At 35.7% G+C, this 12,674-nt stretch overlaps 1 protein-coding gene across 1 annotated transcript in view; it reads left to right on the top strand.

Moving 5' to 3' along the window:
* Positions 1 to 8,582, top strand: part of HDAC2 (histone deacetylase 2) — a 34,590-nt gene extending 26,008 nt beyond the window's left edge. The window contains exons 9-14 of the mRNA XM_047762999.1: positions 1,572 to 1,712; positions 1,951 to 2,059; positions 3,013 to 3,143; positions 4,133 to 4,288; positions 7,477 to 7,534; positions 8,202 to 8,582. Of these exons, the coding sequence (XP_047618955.1) occupies positions 1,572 to 1,712; positions 1,951 to 2,059; positions 3,013 to 3,143; positions 4,133 to 4,288; positions 7,477 to 7,534; positions 8,202 to 8,232 (626 nt within the window). The 3' untranslated portion in view covers positions 8,233 to 8,582. The remainder of the gene's footprint in view (positions 1 to 1,571; positions 1,713 to 1,950; positions 2,060 to 3,012; positions 3,144 to 4,132; positions 4,289 to 7,476; positions 7,535 to 8,201) is intronic.
* Positions 8,583 to 12,674: the final 4,092 nt, after the last annotated feature.

Raw genomic sequence — 12,674 nt, 5'->3', positions numbered from 1 at the left:
CTACATTATATTTCAACTGACTGATAGCATTTCACTTGTATAAAAGCACATAAGGATGTTTGCAATCCCAAGTCTTAAACATGAGTCCGAGCTTTCTCCACTGCCAGCTTCAATTCACACTTCTCAGGTCTGCTAAGTCAGTGTACCTCTCATCCTTTCCTTTCTCTTTTCATTTATATTGTTACTGTTGAATGTTCTCCCACTCTTCATTTTTATAGGTTTTAGCCTTTAAAAAATCCCTATTTTTATATTTTTTTTTATCAGGTTTTAAGATGAAAGAAAAGTAAATGTCTTTTGGTTAGCCAGCAGCTCTCTTTGCTTGGAAGTCTTTTTAAGTTGACATTTTGTTTGTTAAGTCTTTTAAAATACCCAGATGGTTTTCATCTCTTTTAAGAAGTTTGAATTTTTCTATTGCAGTAATAAAAATTGGATTGTGAATCATGTAATGCAACTATTGAAGAATACTTAATGAAAATGCTCACAGTATAGTTAAATGAAGAAAACAAATTAACTCAAAGAATTGAGAGTATTCAGAAAGCTGTCTTTGGATAATAAGAGTTTTAGGTAGTTTTTTCTTTGTATTTTTTTGCTTTTTCCAAATATTATTTAACACATCAATGTCTTCTATAATGAAAGGATTTTTTTTGTTACTTTAAATATTGAATTATATTCCTTAATGATGATAATCCAAGAAGTTACTGGTAACTTGTACTTGGTTATTGAACTAGGTCATCTAAAGGAAATGTTTTATGTTAAGTTTACTTTATATTGATATTTCTACACATAGAAATTGGTTAAAGTTGTTTAAGTTAAGAAAATTATTCATAATACTACTATCTAAAGATAACCTACAATTAGGAGTGTCCGTCATGGCTCAGCAGAAACGAATCTAACTAGTATCCATGAGGACCCAGGTCCAATCCCTGGCCTTGCTCAGTGGGTTAAGGATGTGACATTCCCATGAGCTGTGGTATACGTCACAGACACAGCTTGGATCTGGTGTGGCTGTGGCGTAGGCCAGCAGCTATAGCTCTGATTTGACCCCTAGCCTGGGAGCTCTATGCCGTGGGTGCGGCCCTAAAAGAGACTAAATAAATAAATATAACCTACAATTAAACCTGTATAGCCTTAAATAATTCTTCTCTTTATGTCTGTGGAGTAATGTGGTAACAAATCAGTTTAGATTAGATTGTGCTTAATGCTTCATTGTAACCTCACTTATTTTTTTCCCCAGGTCACCTCACATGAACATAATGTGTTCACATCCCATCAACAAAAATGTTATATTCATTAATCTTAATATAGGTGTATGTTTGACTTTTCTGTCAAGGACACTTGCTAACATAGCCAGTTAGGTCTTACTGTGTTTTGTGTATCATTATGTGAAAGGTGTTTGATAAAGAGCTTTAGGCTACAAATTTACTTGAAATTTTTATATATTATTTGTTTTTTAAATGTTTAAAAAAGCAGTTTTGGTTGAGTAAAAATTTAGTATTTATCTTTTTAAAATTCTTTTTTTCAACTGCTAACAATGTGCAGATGTATCATTACCCAAATCCTCTTTGTCTTAGGTCACGCTAAATGTGTGGAAGTTGTAAAAACTTTCAATTTACCGTTATTAATGCTGGGAGGAGGTGGATACACAATCCGTAATGTTGCTCGATGTTGGACATATGAGACCGCAGTCGCCCTTGATTGTGAGATTCCCAATGGTAAATGTTCTTGTTATGATGTCTTTATTGGGTGAACTGTCAGTTTATAGAACTAAATGGTTAGATGATTAGAGTAGATTCAGAAACCATGTAAATAGAAGGTCACTTAATGAGTTCACTTGTGTTCACTTTTCAACATTTTCTCTGGAAATATATCACGACTTCAATCTGGATTTTGTGCATGGATTTGTGTGAAAACTGAGCTTTTAATATGTAACCATTCCATTGTTTTTAATAGAATTGCCATATAATGATTACTTTGAGTATTTTGGACCGGACTTCAAGCTGCATATTAGTCCTTCAAACATGACAAACCAGAACACTCCAGAATATATGGAAAAGATAAAGTAAGACATCATTGAATTGATTTGATAAACATTCATCTTGATATAGCTTTAGGAGCCTTTCGAAGGCCAAGTGCAGTAGGTCATGTTAAACTTTATATGTAAGGTATTTATCTTTGTCAAAAGCAGTTGAAAACTTTATTGATTTAATTTTATAAGATAATGGAAAATGTATGGGATTCATACATTTTCGGAGTTTTCAGAGTTCCCATCATGGCGCAGTAGAAGCGAATCCGACTAGAAAACTGAGGTTGCGGGTTCAATCCCTGGCTTCTCTCAGTGGTTTAAGGATCTGGCATTGCTGTGAGCTGTGGTGTAGGTCACAGAGGTGGCTCGGATCCCACATTGCTGTGGCTGTGGTGTAGGCTGGCGGCTTCAGCTCTGATTGGACCCCTAGCCTGGGAAAACTCCATATGCGGCCAGTGCATCCCTAAAAAAACAAAACAAAACAAAATTTACATCTTGTATTAGTCAATATAGATTTTTCTTACTTTGCGGCTGGCTTGCAGCATATGAAAATTCCAAGCCGCGGAACAAATTCAAGCCAGAGTGCACCGATGCTGGATAACTTTCTTGCTTTACACGAAAATGAAATTTATCTGTATTGAAACATTTTGATAACGCTTTACCTTAAAGAGTAAAGTGTTAGACATTGTAGTACCCAGGCCTGGGTTTGTGTCCTCTATACCACACAGCAGCTCCGTGACATTTGGCAAGTTAACCTGCCTTTGTGTTTATATTTCCTTCTCCTTAAGATGGGGGGTGAAATAATATATATCATGTAAATTTTAAGGGTTAGTAATATGTAAAGTATCAGTGTTTAGTAAATGATAATATTTTACTTCATAGGTTAAGCTAGATAGAAGAGCCAGTTTTTGCTTAATGTTTCCTCTTACATTTAAAAGGGCCTTGAAAGAAAATAATATTTTCTAATAATTGTACATGTTGTAATTTAGACAGCGTTTATTTGAAAATTTACGCATGTTGCCTCATGCACCTGGTGTCCAAATGCAAGCTATTCCGGAAGATGCAGTCCATGAAGACAGTGGAGATGAAGATGGAGAAGATCCAGACAAGAGAATTTCTAGTAAGATAGTGCCCTTATGTGGGTTCTGTTATATTTTCTGGTTTATTAAAAGATCACTACAAATTGAAGGTTTTTTTTTGGTGGCCCAAGAACCTCACTGTGGTTCACGTTTCGTGAGTATACTATTACTACTGTCTTTCCTTGCCCTCTATAATCTTCCATAGATTTAATTTCCACTGTCTCAGAGCCTAATTTGAGTATCAGCAATTTCAGTTTATATAACTACATATATGATCAGAAGTTTCCACAAATGAACCATTTATGTAGAGTGAGTTGAATGACATTGAGCACCTTCTGTTTGATGTTACAGTCTCTAATTTCACTTGCTATGATGTGTGGATTTATAGCATAATTGTATGGTCTATACTTGGTGTTAACAGTATTTTTTATTTCTCTCTGCTCTGAAATAAAAAGGTTACTTTTTATATGAAGATATCATTCCCGCTTCCTATTAGGAAAGCACAATTTTTTTTTCCTCTTAAGCAGTTTGTTTTGTTTTTTAATGAGATCCCCAAATGTTTTTCATGTAACTTTGAATTACTCCTGGATTAAAGCTGTATTTTCAGAATTTAGCAACCCATACATTCAGTTCTTATCTCAAAATCATTAGGCATCTGTTATCCAAATTTTTTTTCTTTATAGGGCTGCACCTGTGGCATATGTAAGTTCCCAAGCTAGGGGTCGAATCAGAGCTGTACCTGAGGCCTACGCCACAGCCACAGCAACACTACATCAGAGCTGCATCTGCAACCTGTACCACAGCTCACAGCAACATTGGATGCTTAATCCACTGAGCGAGGCCAGAGGTCAAACCTGCATCCTCATGGACACTCTGTCTGGTTCTTAACCCACTGAACCACATCGGGAACTTCTATACTTTTAAATGTTGTAACTGGCTAGTTCATTTGTGCAGGAGTGCACTATAACAGTTGTCAGACATTGAGATTGCTTTTGTCAAGACTTTATATTAAAAATCTTTAATGTATTAGTTCGAGCATCAGACAAACGGATAGCGTGTGATGAAGAATTCTCAGATTCAGAGGACGAAGGGGAAGGAGGCCGTAGAAATGTGGCTGATCATAAGAAAGGAGCAAAGAAAGCTAGAATTGAAGAAGACAAGAAGGAAACAGAGGACAAAAAAGCAGGTAAATGTGTTTTAATTGTAAATTTTTAAAAATGAGCTGCACTGCAGTTGTTACGAGATCCTGAGGTCAATTGCACAGGTATTGGAGAGGGGGTAGGTGTGCCAAGTAGGTGACACCCCCCCCCATGTTATTTAGAGCTAAATGTTATTAGTCACATTTGCTTTTATAATATAGGAAACGATCTCTTCTTAGTGACATAGGCTTAAAATAGTCAACATTGCATTATGATACAGATTGGGTAAGAGAGAGGACAAGGTAGTTTTAGATCCATTTGTAGCCTGTCAGCAAAGCTGAAATCCTAAGATAGTTTTTAACTGCCTGTAAGTTTATTTGATAGGAATAAAACACAAAAGGGCCACATTATCTATCCTTATACCAGTTTCACCATTTTGAAAAGGCTCAGGCTTTGTTCAGAAATTGTTTGAAGGAAACAAAAACTATAGAAAGGAAGGGATTTGGAAGCTGGGCTGGGAGATCATAACTTTCTGATGTCTTAACTTTAAAAATGCTGTCAGTTTATTGAGAAAATAGATGCTTTAGGGCATTGAATTTGCTACCAGAAAGTATTATCTTTTTTCTGAGTTCCCGGAGCACTAATACATACCTTGATCATTTTATTTAATTTTTATTTTTGTTTTTATTTTTTTTTGTCTTTTTGCTATTTCTTGGGCTGCTCCTGCGGCATATGGAGGTTCCCGGGCTAGGGGTCGAATTGGAGCTGTAGCTGCCAGCCTACGCCAGAGCCACAGCAACGCAGGATCCGAGCCGTGTCTGCAACCTACATCACAGCTCACGGCAACGCCGGAACCTTGACCCACTGAGCAAGGGCAGGGACCAAACCCGCAACCTCATGGTTCCTAGTCGGATTCGTTAACCACTGCGCCACGACGGGAACTCCCATTTTATTTTATTTTAAGACATCGTAGTATAGCACCTCATGAGGGATTTTATGTAGCTCTCTGCTGGATTGACGTGTTCATGGCTAGAGAATACAGTGTCTTAAATCTCTGTATTCTCAGCACCTGGTGCATTTCTTTTTTTGTCTTTTTGCCATTTTCGTGGACCGCTCCCCTGGCATATGGAGATTCCTAGGTTAGGGGTCCATTCGGAGCTGTAGCGGCCAGCCTACACCAGAGCCACAGCAACGCAGGATCCGAGCCGCATCTGCAGCCTGCACCACAGCTCACGGCAACGCCAGATCCTTAACACACTGAGCAGCGAGGCCAGGGATTGAACCTGCAACCTCATGGTTCCTAGTCAGATTCGTTAACCACTGCGCCATGACTGGAACTCCGTGGTGCATTTCTTGATGGATACCTGATATCTATGTGCAGTAATGGCAGTGAGCACAGGTTTCAGTTGACCTGTTAATTTTGACCATGTAGCTTGTAGAAAACAAGATTCTGGGATAACTGATCCATCCTCCTTTTCCTGTCACATTGAAGTTTTGTGAGTAAGCTGGCTCTTGTGTTCTTTTTCATTAGAGAGTTAGGAATCTGTAACATATCTGACACATATAGTTCCATTCTTGTTTGTGGATTGACTCCTCTATAGGCTACTGTTCCCTATCTGCCATTTTATAATTTTAACTTCCCAATGTATTACAATGATGGCTCCAGTCTGCTCTTGTGTACTGATTGACATCCAGAAATTCCAGCTATGATTGAGGTAAGGACTTAGCTTTAGCTGTAGGATTTTTCTAGTATTTTTCTTTTCTCTTACTGTCAGTATGTCCTGTCTGGTTATTTTGTTTGTTTTCCTTTTTGGTGTTTCTTCTCATTTTAAAATCTGTCTTTTCTGTGCTTTTTCTTCCAAATGGGGAAATGGGTGCACTAGGGTGCTTTATCTTTCATTGCCGTTCTTGCTGAAAATGAGAGTACCTTTTGATCTGGCTTAATGGCCTGGTGGTGGATTAATCTCATAGTATTTTGCTCTTAAATACTTTTGTTGCTGATATTAATTGGTATTTAGGGTTTTTTTTTTTAAATTTGGTAATGAAATTCTTCTTATAGGGTCTTGCATTTGTTAAAATCTTGCAGTCTACAGAGGAAAGAAGTATTACCATAGAAAACATTTTTTAAAATACGTAGTTCAAAACCTGAAGTTAGGGTCATTTCTTTTCCTCCCCCCCCATCCTATTTGCTCTTGGAGTTTTTTAGGTTTGCATATCCAAAATTAAGCCAGAAGCCAAAACAAATGTCATAAAAACCATACTGCCATGTGTTTGTATTATAATCATTACGTTACAACTTCAGTTCATTCGCTTAGCTAAAGGAAAATTTCATCATGTTTGGGCTAATTTGTTTAAGTAATCTTGAGTGTATAGTGTTAGTCCTACTATCTCATTAACTTATTAAAATGATAGTTTTGGTACTTACATAGGGTTAAAAACTAATGGTATGTAAACAGTGGGATTTAGCCTCTGCTGTATCTCTGGGCTCATTTAATTCTACTACCTCTTTCTCATAGTACTCCAGCCACATTGGTCTTTTAGCTCTTCCTTCCAACCTAATTTTTTCTTTCTTTCTTTATTATATTTTGTCTTTTTGTCTTTTAAGGGCTGCACCCACAGCAGATAGAGGTTTCCAGGCCAGGGGTTGAATGAGAGCCACAGCTGCCTTGGGTCTGAGTCATGTCTGCGACCTATACCATAGCTCACGGCAACGCCGGATCCTCAACCCACTGAGCAAGGCCAGGGATAGAACCCGAGTCCCCCATGGATTCCAGTCGGGTTTGCTGACCACTGAGTCACGGCGGGAAGTCCCAACCTAATTTTTTCTTTCCTCAAAGTCTATTTTGCTTGTATTTAAGATACTTTCCCCCTTTTCCTACCCAGAAGCTCTTCATTCTTCAGAATACATCTCAAATGTCACTTCCTCCTGGTAACCTTTCCTGGTCTCCCACAGTGCCCTGCCATGTCTGTAGGCTGAAGTTCATGGTTCATGCACTTCCTGACTGTAACTCTGATCCCATAGAAGACCACTTGGAAAGGCAGGAGTACAAAGTACACATTGAACCTCTGTCATTTTGGCACAGCCTGTCACACAAAGCTTATTTAGTTATTGAATCCATGAACAGTACAATTGTATATGACAGTTTTTTATATTTTAAGTAAGATATATTTTAAAATATATGTATTTTATATTTTGAAGTAGGTGTTAATCTCTTCCCAATTTTTTTGTTTTTAGATGTTAAGGAAGAAGATAAATCCAAGGACAATAGTGGTGAAAAAACAGATACCAAAGGGTAAGGTATATTCCTTACCTAGTAATTTTTATATACTATAAAAATAATTAACACATTTACCAGGGTTGGGGGTGTATACATGTATTTTGAGAAATGTTGAACTGAACCTGGGAGCATCATTAAGTTGTTATGAGATGCTCTGAATTTTAGTCTGTAATGTTGCATAAGACAATATAGATTATCTTAACCATTCTTTTGTATGTCATCTACTTGCTTATTTTTCATTTATGTAGCTTGACTACAATAATCAGTATTGTAACTTAATATGGATCAGTTTATCTGAGACTTTTTTTTTGCTATTTACTTTTACATGGGCACTCCTGAACCTTTGTGGTACTTTTTATTCTTATATACACAGTTTTTTTTAGTGTCACGAGACAGGTAAATTTAAGAAGCACTTGGCTAGCATAACATACTTTAAAAAAAGAACCAAAATTGAGTTTTATTGTCAGAAAGCATGTAATACATGCTTAATAATTTTGTACTAGTCTTTATATCCTGTAAAGTAGGAGTAGATTGTAAAATCACTAGAAAGATCCAGGCAGTCAGTACTCCAAAAACACTCAGGCACTGTCAGCTTGTTTTTGTCATGAGCCCATAGTCCTGGTCAGTGCATTTAAACTGAGATTGTACCATTATTAATATTTCATAATGCTTCTTTTAACAGAGCCAAATCAGAACAGCTCAGCAACCCTTGAATTTGAGAGTTTCACCAATTTCAGAAACCACAAAAAAGTGAGAAAATATTGGGAAGAAAAATGTTTTCTTTTTGAAGACATCTGGCTTCGTTTTATACTACTTTGGCATGGACTGTATTTATTTTCAAAATTTCTTTTTTTGTTTTTGTTTTTCTTGGCAAGTTTTATTGTGAGTTTTCTAATTATGAAGCAAAATTTCTTTTCTCCACCATGCTTTATGTGATAGTATTTAAAATTGATGTGCATTATTATGTCAAAAACCTGATCTATTAAAGAAGTAATTGGCCTTTCTGAGCTGATTTTTCCATCTTTTGTAATTATCTTTATTAAAAAATTGTACTTGGATTGTCTTTTGTCTGTTTATTACAACATGGAGTCTTTTCTCATAAGCTAGTGACATGATCTTTTCTTTAGAAGTAGAATACACTAGAGGTGAACGATACTGATTACAGCTTCAAAAACATGCAACATTGTTTCTTCAGCAAAGAGTATTTTCCATATTGTTATTTCTTAGTATCATAGGAGTTGTGCCATCTTGTCCTTTATAGGTTAACTGGTTAATATTGAAGATTGATATCTCATTATCATAACTTATCTCTGAAATTAATGATACAAGCTATGCAATTGAGATATAGGAGTTATCTTTGAGCTGAACCAAAGAGTCTCAAAAAATTGAAAATGGAAATTGAGTTGAAAAAAGAAATCTATAATCTGAGGAGGAAACTAGCTATACGTGACTCTTGCCATCCCTACGTATATACCAAGTAGACAAGGAGTTGTATGGTTGTATTTGATCAGAGGAACCTTTCTGTATTTATAGTAAGTCTAAAATAAAAACCTGCTGCTTGGAGAAAACCTGGTTCTTCTGCTGCATTCTCATGATATTTGGGTTCCACTATTACACCCAGGTTTTCAAACCAAGGGAATAAACTCTCAAAGTCATTTATCATTCAATTTATTGATTGTTTTAAGGCTTTGTGCAACTGACTGTAATGGAAATTGTATGGCTGCTCCCAGAGCTTTGCATCCTGATGGTATAAAGAAGATAAATGGCGTGATTTCTACTACTAAGATAAGGGAAACAATTTTTTTGAGAAACGTGCTGAAATCAGTGAACTCTCTCTTTCAGCCAAGCCCAAATTGATTATTTTGAGATTAAAAAAATGTTTCTTTAAAACCCCTGTGTTACAACATACTTCAGACATTTACTACAGCACCTGGGCTTTTGTAGTGAACAGCCATTTTCCCACCTGTATTTAATTGATGCTTCACTTTTGTCTTATTTGCTTCAAGCTTTTTTTGTTTGTTTCTTTAAATAAAAACACAGAAGTTGAAGCTCTCTTTATCCACTTTGCCATTTAATTCCCCTCCCACTTTTCAGAATTAACCATGTCTTGTCCCTGTTTTCGCCATGTATCTGTCAGCATATAAAACCTTAGAACCTTAAGAATTATGTCCCGTCGTGGCGCAGTGGTTAACGAATCTGTCTAGGAACCATGAGTTTGCGGGTTCGATCCCTGACCTTGCTCAGTGGGTTAAGGATCCGGCGTTGCCGTGAGCTGTGGTGCAGGTTGCAGACGCAGCTCGGATCCTGCGTTGCTGTGGCTTTGGCATAGGCCGGTGGCTACAGCTCTGATTCAACCCCTAGCCTGGGAACCTCCATATGCCACGAGAGCAGCCCAAGAAATGACAAAAAAAAAGACCAAAAAAAATTATGTCCTGTCATTAGTGGAGCAGTGGCTTGCATTTATTGTTTGTGAAACACATAAATGGTATTAATATATGCACTTGCTTCTTTACCTTGTAATTATCTACTGTTGAACTAGTACAGCTGTATTTTAACTGCTCTGTATTAGTGTTCTGTTTGTAAGTTTATGCCAAAAAAATGTTTTCAATACTGTAATCAACCTCCTTGGTCACAATAATGTTTTGTTTTCCTGTTTACGAATAGAAGCATTTACTTAAAACTGAAGCTGCAAGAGAATGCTGCGAAATCAGCAAGTTCAGCCAGGTGGCTTGGTGCAACATTAATATACAGAAACCAGAAGATCTGTTGAAGAAGGAAGACCCCATTTGCAATACCAATAACAAAAATTTCTAGAAATAGAAGTGTGAAGAAGTTATTCTGGTGTATAATGAAAAAGATCATGATACAGGATGTCAAGATAAATAGCCTAATACATATGGAAATTAATATTGGATAAAACTATTTCAAATTAGTGAACAAAGAGATTTTTCCTTAAGTGATGTTGGGATAATGGGTAGCCAAATGGAAAGACAGTTTTACGCCTTCCACCAGAAGAATCAGGTAAGTTGGAATGGTAAAATGAAAATTATGAGCAACCAACCAAAAGAGACTTGAGAAGGTACTAGGCCTTTGTAAGTATGATGCCAAACCCAGACTATAAAAGAAACAATTGATACTTGACTGAAAATAGAATTCTGTAAGCCAGCAACTTCTAATTGAGAAATGGGGTGGGGAGTGTGCAGAATTATAACGTCACAGTTCAAGAGGTATCTAAAGATAGTAGGAAAAGGGTATTTTAAGGCTTGAAGAATATGAACAGTTAACTTGGGAGGAAGTGCAAATAGTTCTTAAATATGCAATTTAAAAAGCTGTGATGATGCATAAATTGTTTAACCTAATCTTTTAAATGTATGTTACAAATTTCAGAAAACTGGAAGGGTTCAAGGAAGTCATGTATTGCAGTAGGGTGTGTAGGTCAGTATAACCTTTAACTTCATTTAACATTCTATATTAAAATCAAATAATCTGATTTAAAATTTCATGTTGGAAAATATACTTTAAGTGCAATGTGATGTTCAAGTCTTCATTATGCAACATTGTTTAAAGTAAATGATTAAAATGACCATTTGAAAATGCCTAAATCTTCAGCAGAGATGGGTTTGAATATACTTAGGAAAAAAGTACTATATAACAAGTATGAGAATTATGTACTATATATAGAGGTCAAGATAAAAACATCATTAAATGAAAAAACCAAGTTCAAGAAAGTCTTGGGACATAAGGCAAACTGCCTTTCATGTAAAAAAAAAATATATACAAAATCACTTTATGCAAATATCTGTGAAATATGATCCTGAAACTGGTAGCCTTGGAGCATTGTCTCCTTTCGTGGTGATGCGAATACTGGACCATGTGAATATTCCACAATTTTTTCAACCTTTTTAAAAAATTGGAGTGTGGTTAATTTACAAAGCATTGTTTTGGATGTGTAGCAAATTGATTCATATATATAATATATTTATGTTGTGTGTGTGTATATATATATATATTCTAAAATTCTTTTCCATTATTGGTTATTACAAATTACTCAGTATAGTTCCATATATAGAGCAGAACCTTGTTATTTATTTATTTCCTACATAGTAGTTTGCATCTGCTAATCCCAAACTCTTAATTTATCCCCCCCAATTCCCTTTCCCCTGTGGTAACCATAAGTAAGTTTTTGATGTCTTTGAATCTGTTTCTGTTTCATAAATAAGTTTATCTGTGTCATATTTTAGATCTCATAAAGAAGCAATATCATATGGCATTTGTTCCTTTCTGGCTTAGTTCACTTGGTGTGATAATACCTAGATCCATCCATGTTACTGCAAATGGCTTTATTCCATTACTTTTCATGGCCGAGTATTCCGTTGTGTATATGTACCACATCTTCTTATCCATTGATTTGTTGATAGACATTTAGGTTGTTTCCATGTCTTGGCTATTGTAAATAATGCTACTATGAATATTGGGGTGCATGTGTCTTTTCCAATTAGAGTTTTCTCCAGATATATGCCCAAGATTGGGATTGCTGGGTCATGTGGCAACTCTTCCTAGTTTTTAAGGAACCTCTATACTGTCCTCCATAGTGGCTGTACCAATTTACATTTTCACCAACAGTGCAGGAGGGCTCCCTTTTCTCCATACCTTCTCTGGCATTTATTATTTGTAGGCTTTTTAAAATGGCTATTCTGACCAGTGTGAGGTGATACCTCATTGTAATTTTGATTTGCATTTTTATAATAGTGATCATTATTACAATCATAATTATGTTCCATTTTTCTTTTTAAATTATAATAAATTACATCTCAGTAATAAATTATCATTAATTGTAATTATATTATTTTTTGTTTTTTAAATGATTTTTGTTTTTTCTATTATAGTTGGCTTACAGTGTCCTATCAATTTTCTACTGTTGATAATTATATATTTTATATGATACAATAAGTATATGATATATAACAATGTATATATGATAATTGTAATGATCTTTTTCAAGATTGCTTTGGCTATTTGGGGTTTTTTGCATTTCCATAGAAATTTTTAAACATTTTTGTCCTAGTTCTGTGAAAAATGCCATTGGTAATTTGAAAGGGATTGCATTGAATCTGTAGATTGCCTTGGGTAGGATTGTCATTTTAAGATTATTGAT

The sequence above is a fragment of the Phacochoerus africanus genome, chromosome 2 (assembly GCF_016906955.1).
Source record: "Phacochoerus africanus isolate WHEZ1 chromosome 2, ROS_Pafr_v1, whole genome shotgun sequence".
NCBI classification, from domain to species: domain Eukaryota; kingdom Metazoa; phylum Chordata; class Mammalia; order Artiodactyla; family Suidae; genus Phacochoerus; species Phacochoerus africanus.
Note: the sequence above shows the minus strand (reverse complement) of the source record. Positions and strands in the feature narration are given on the sequence as shown.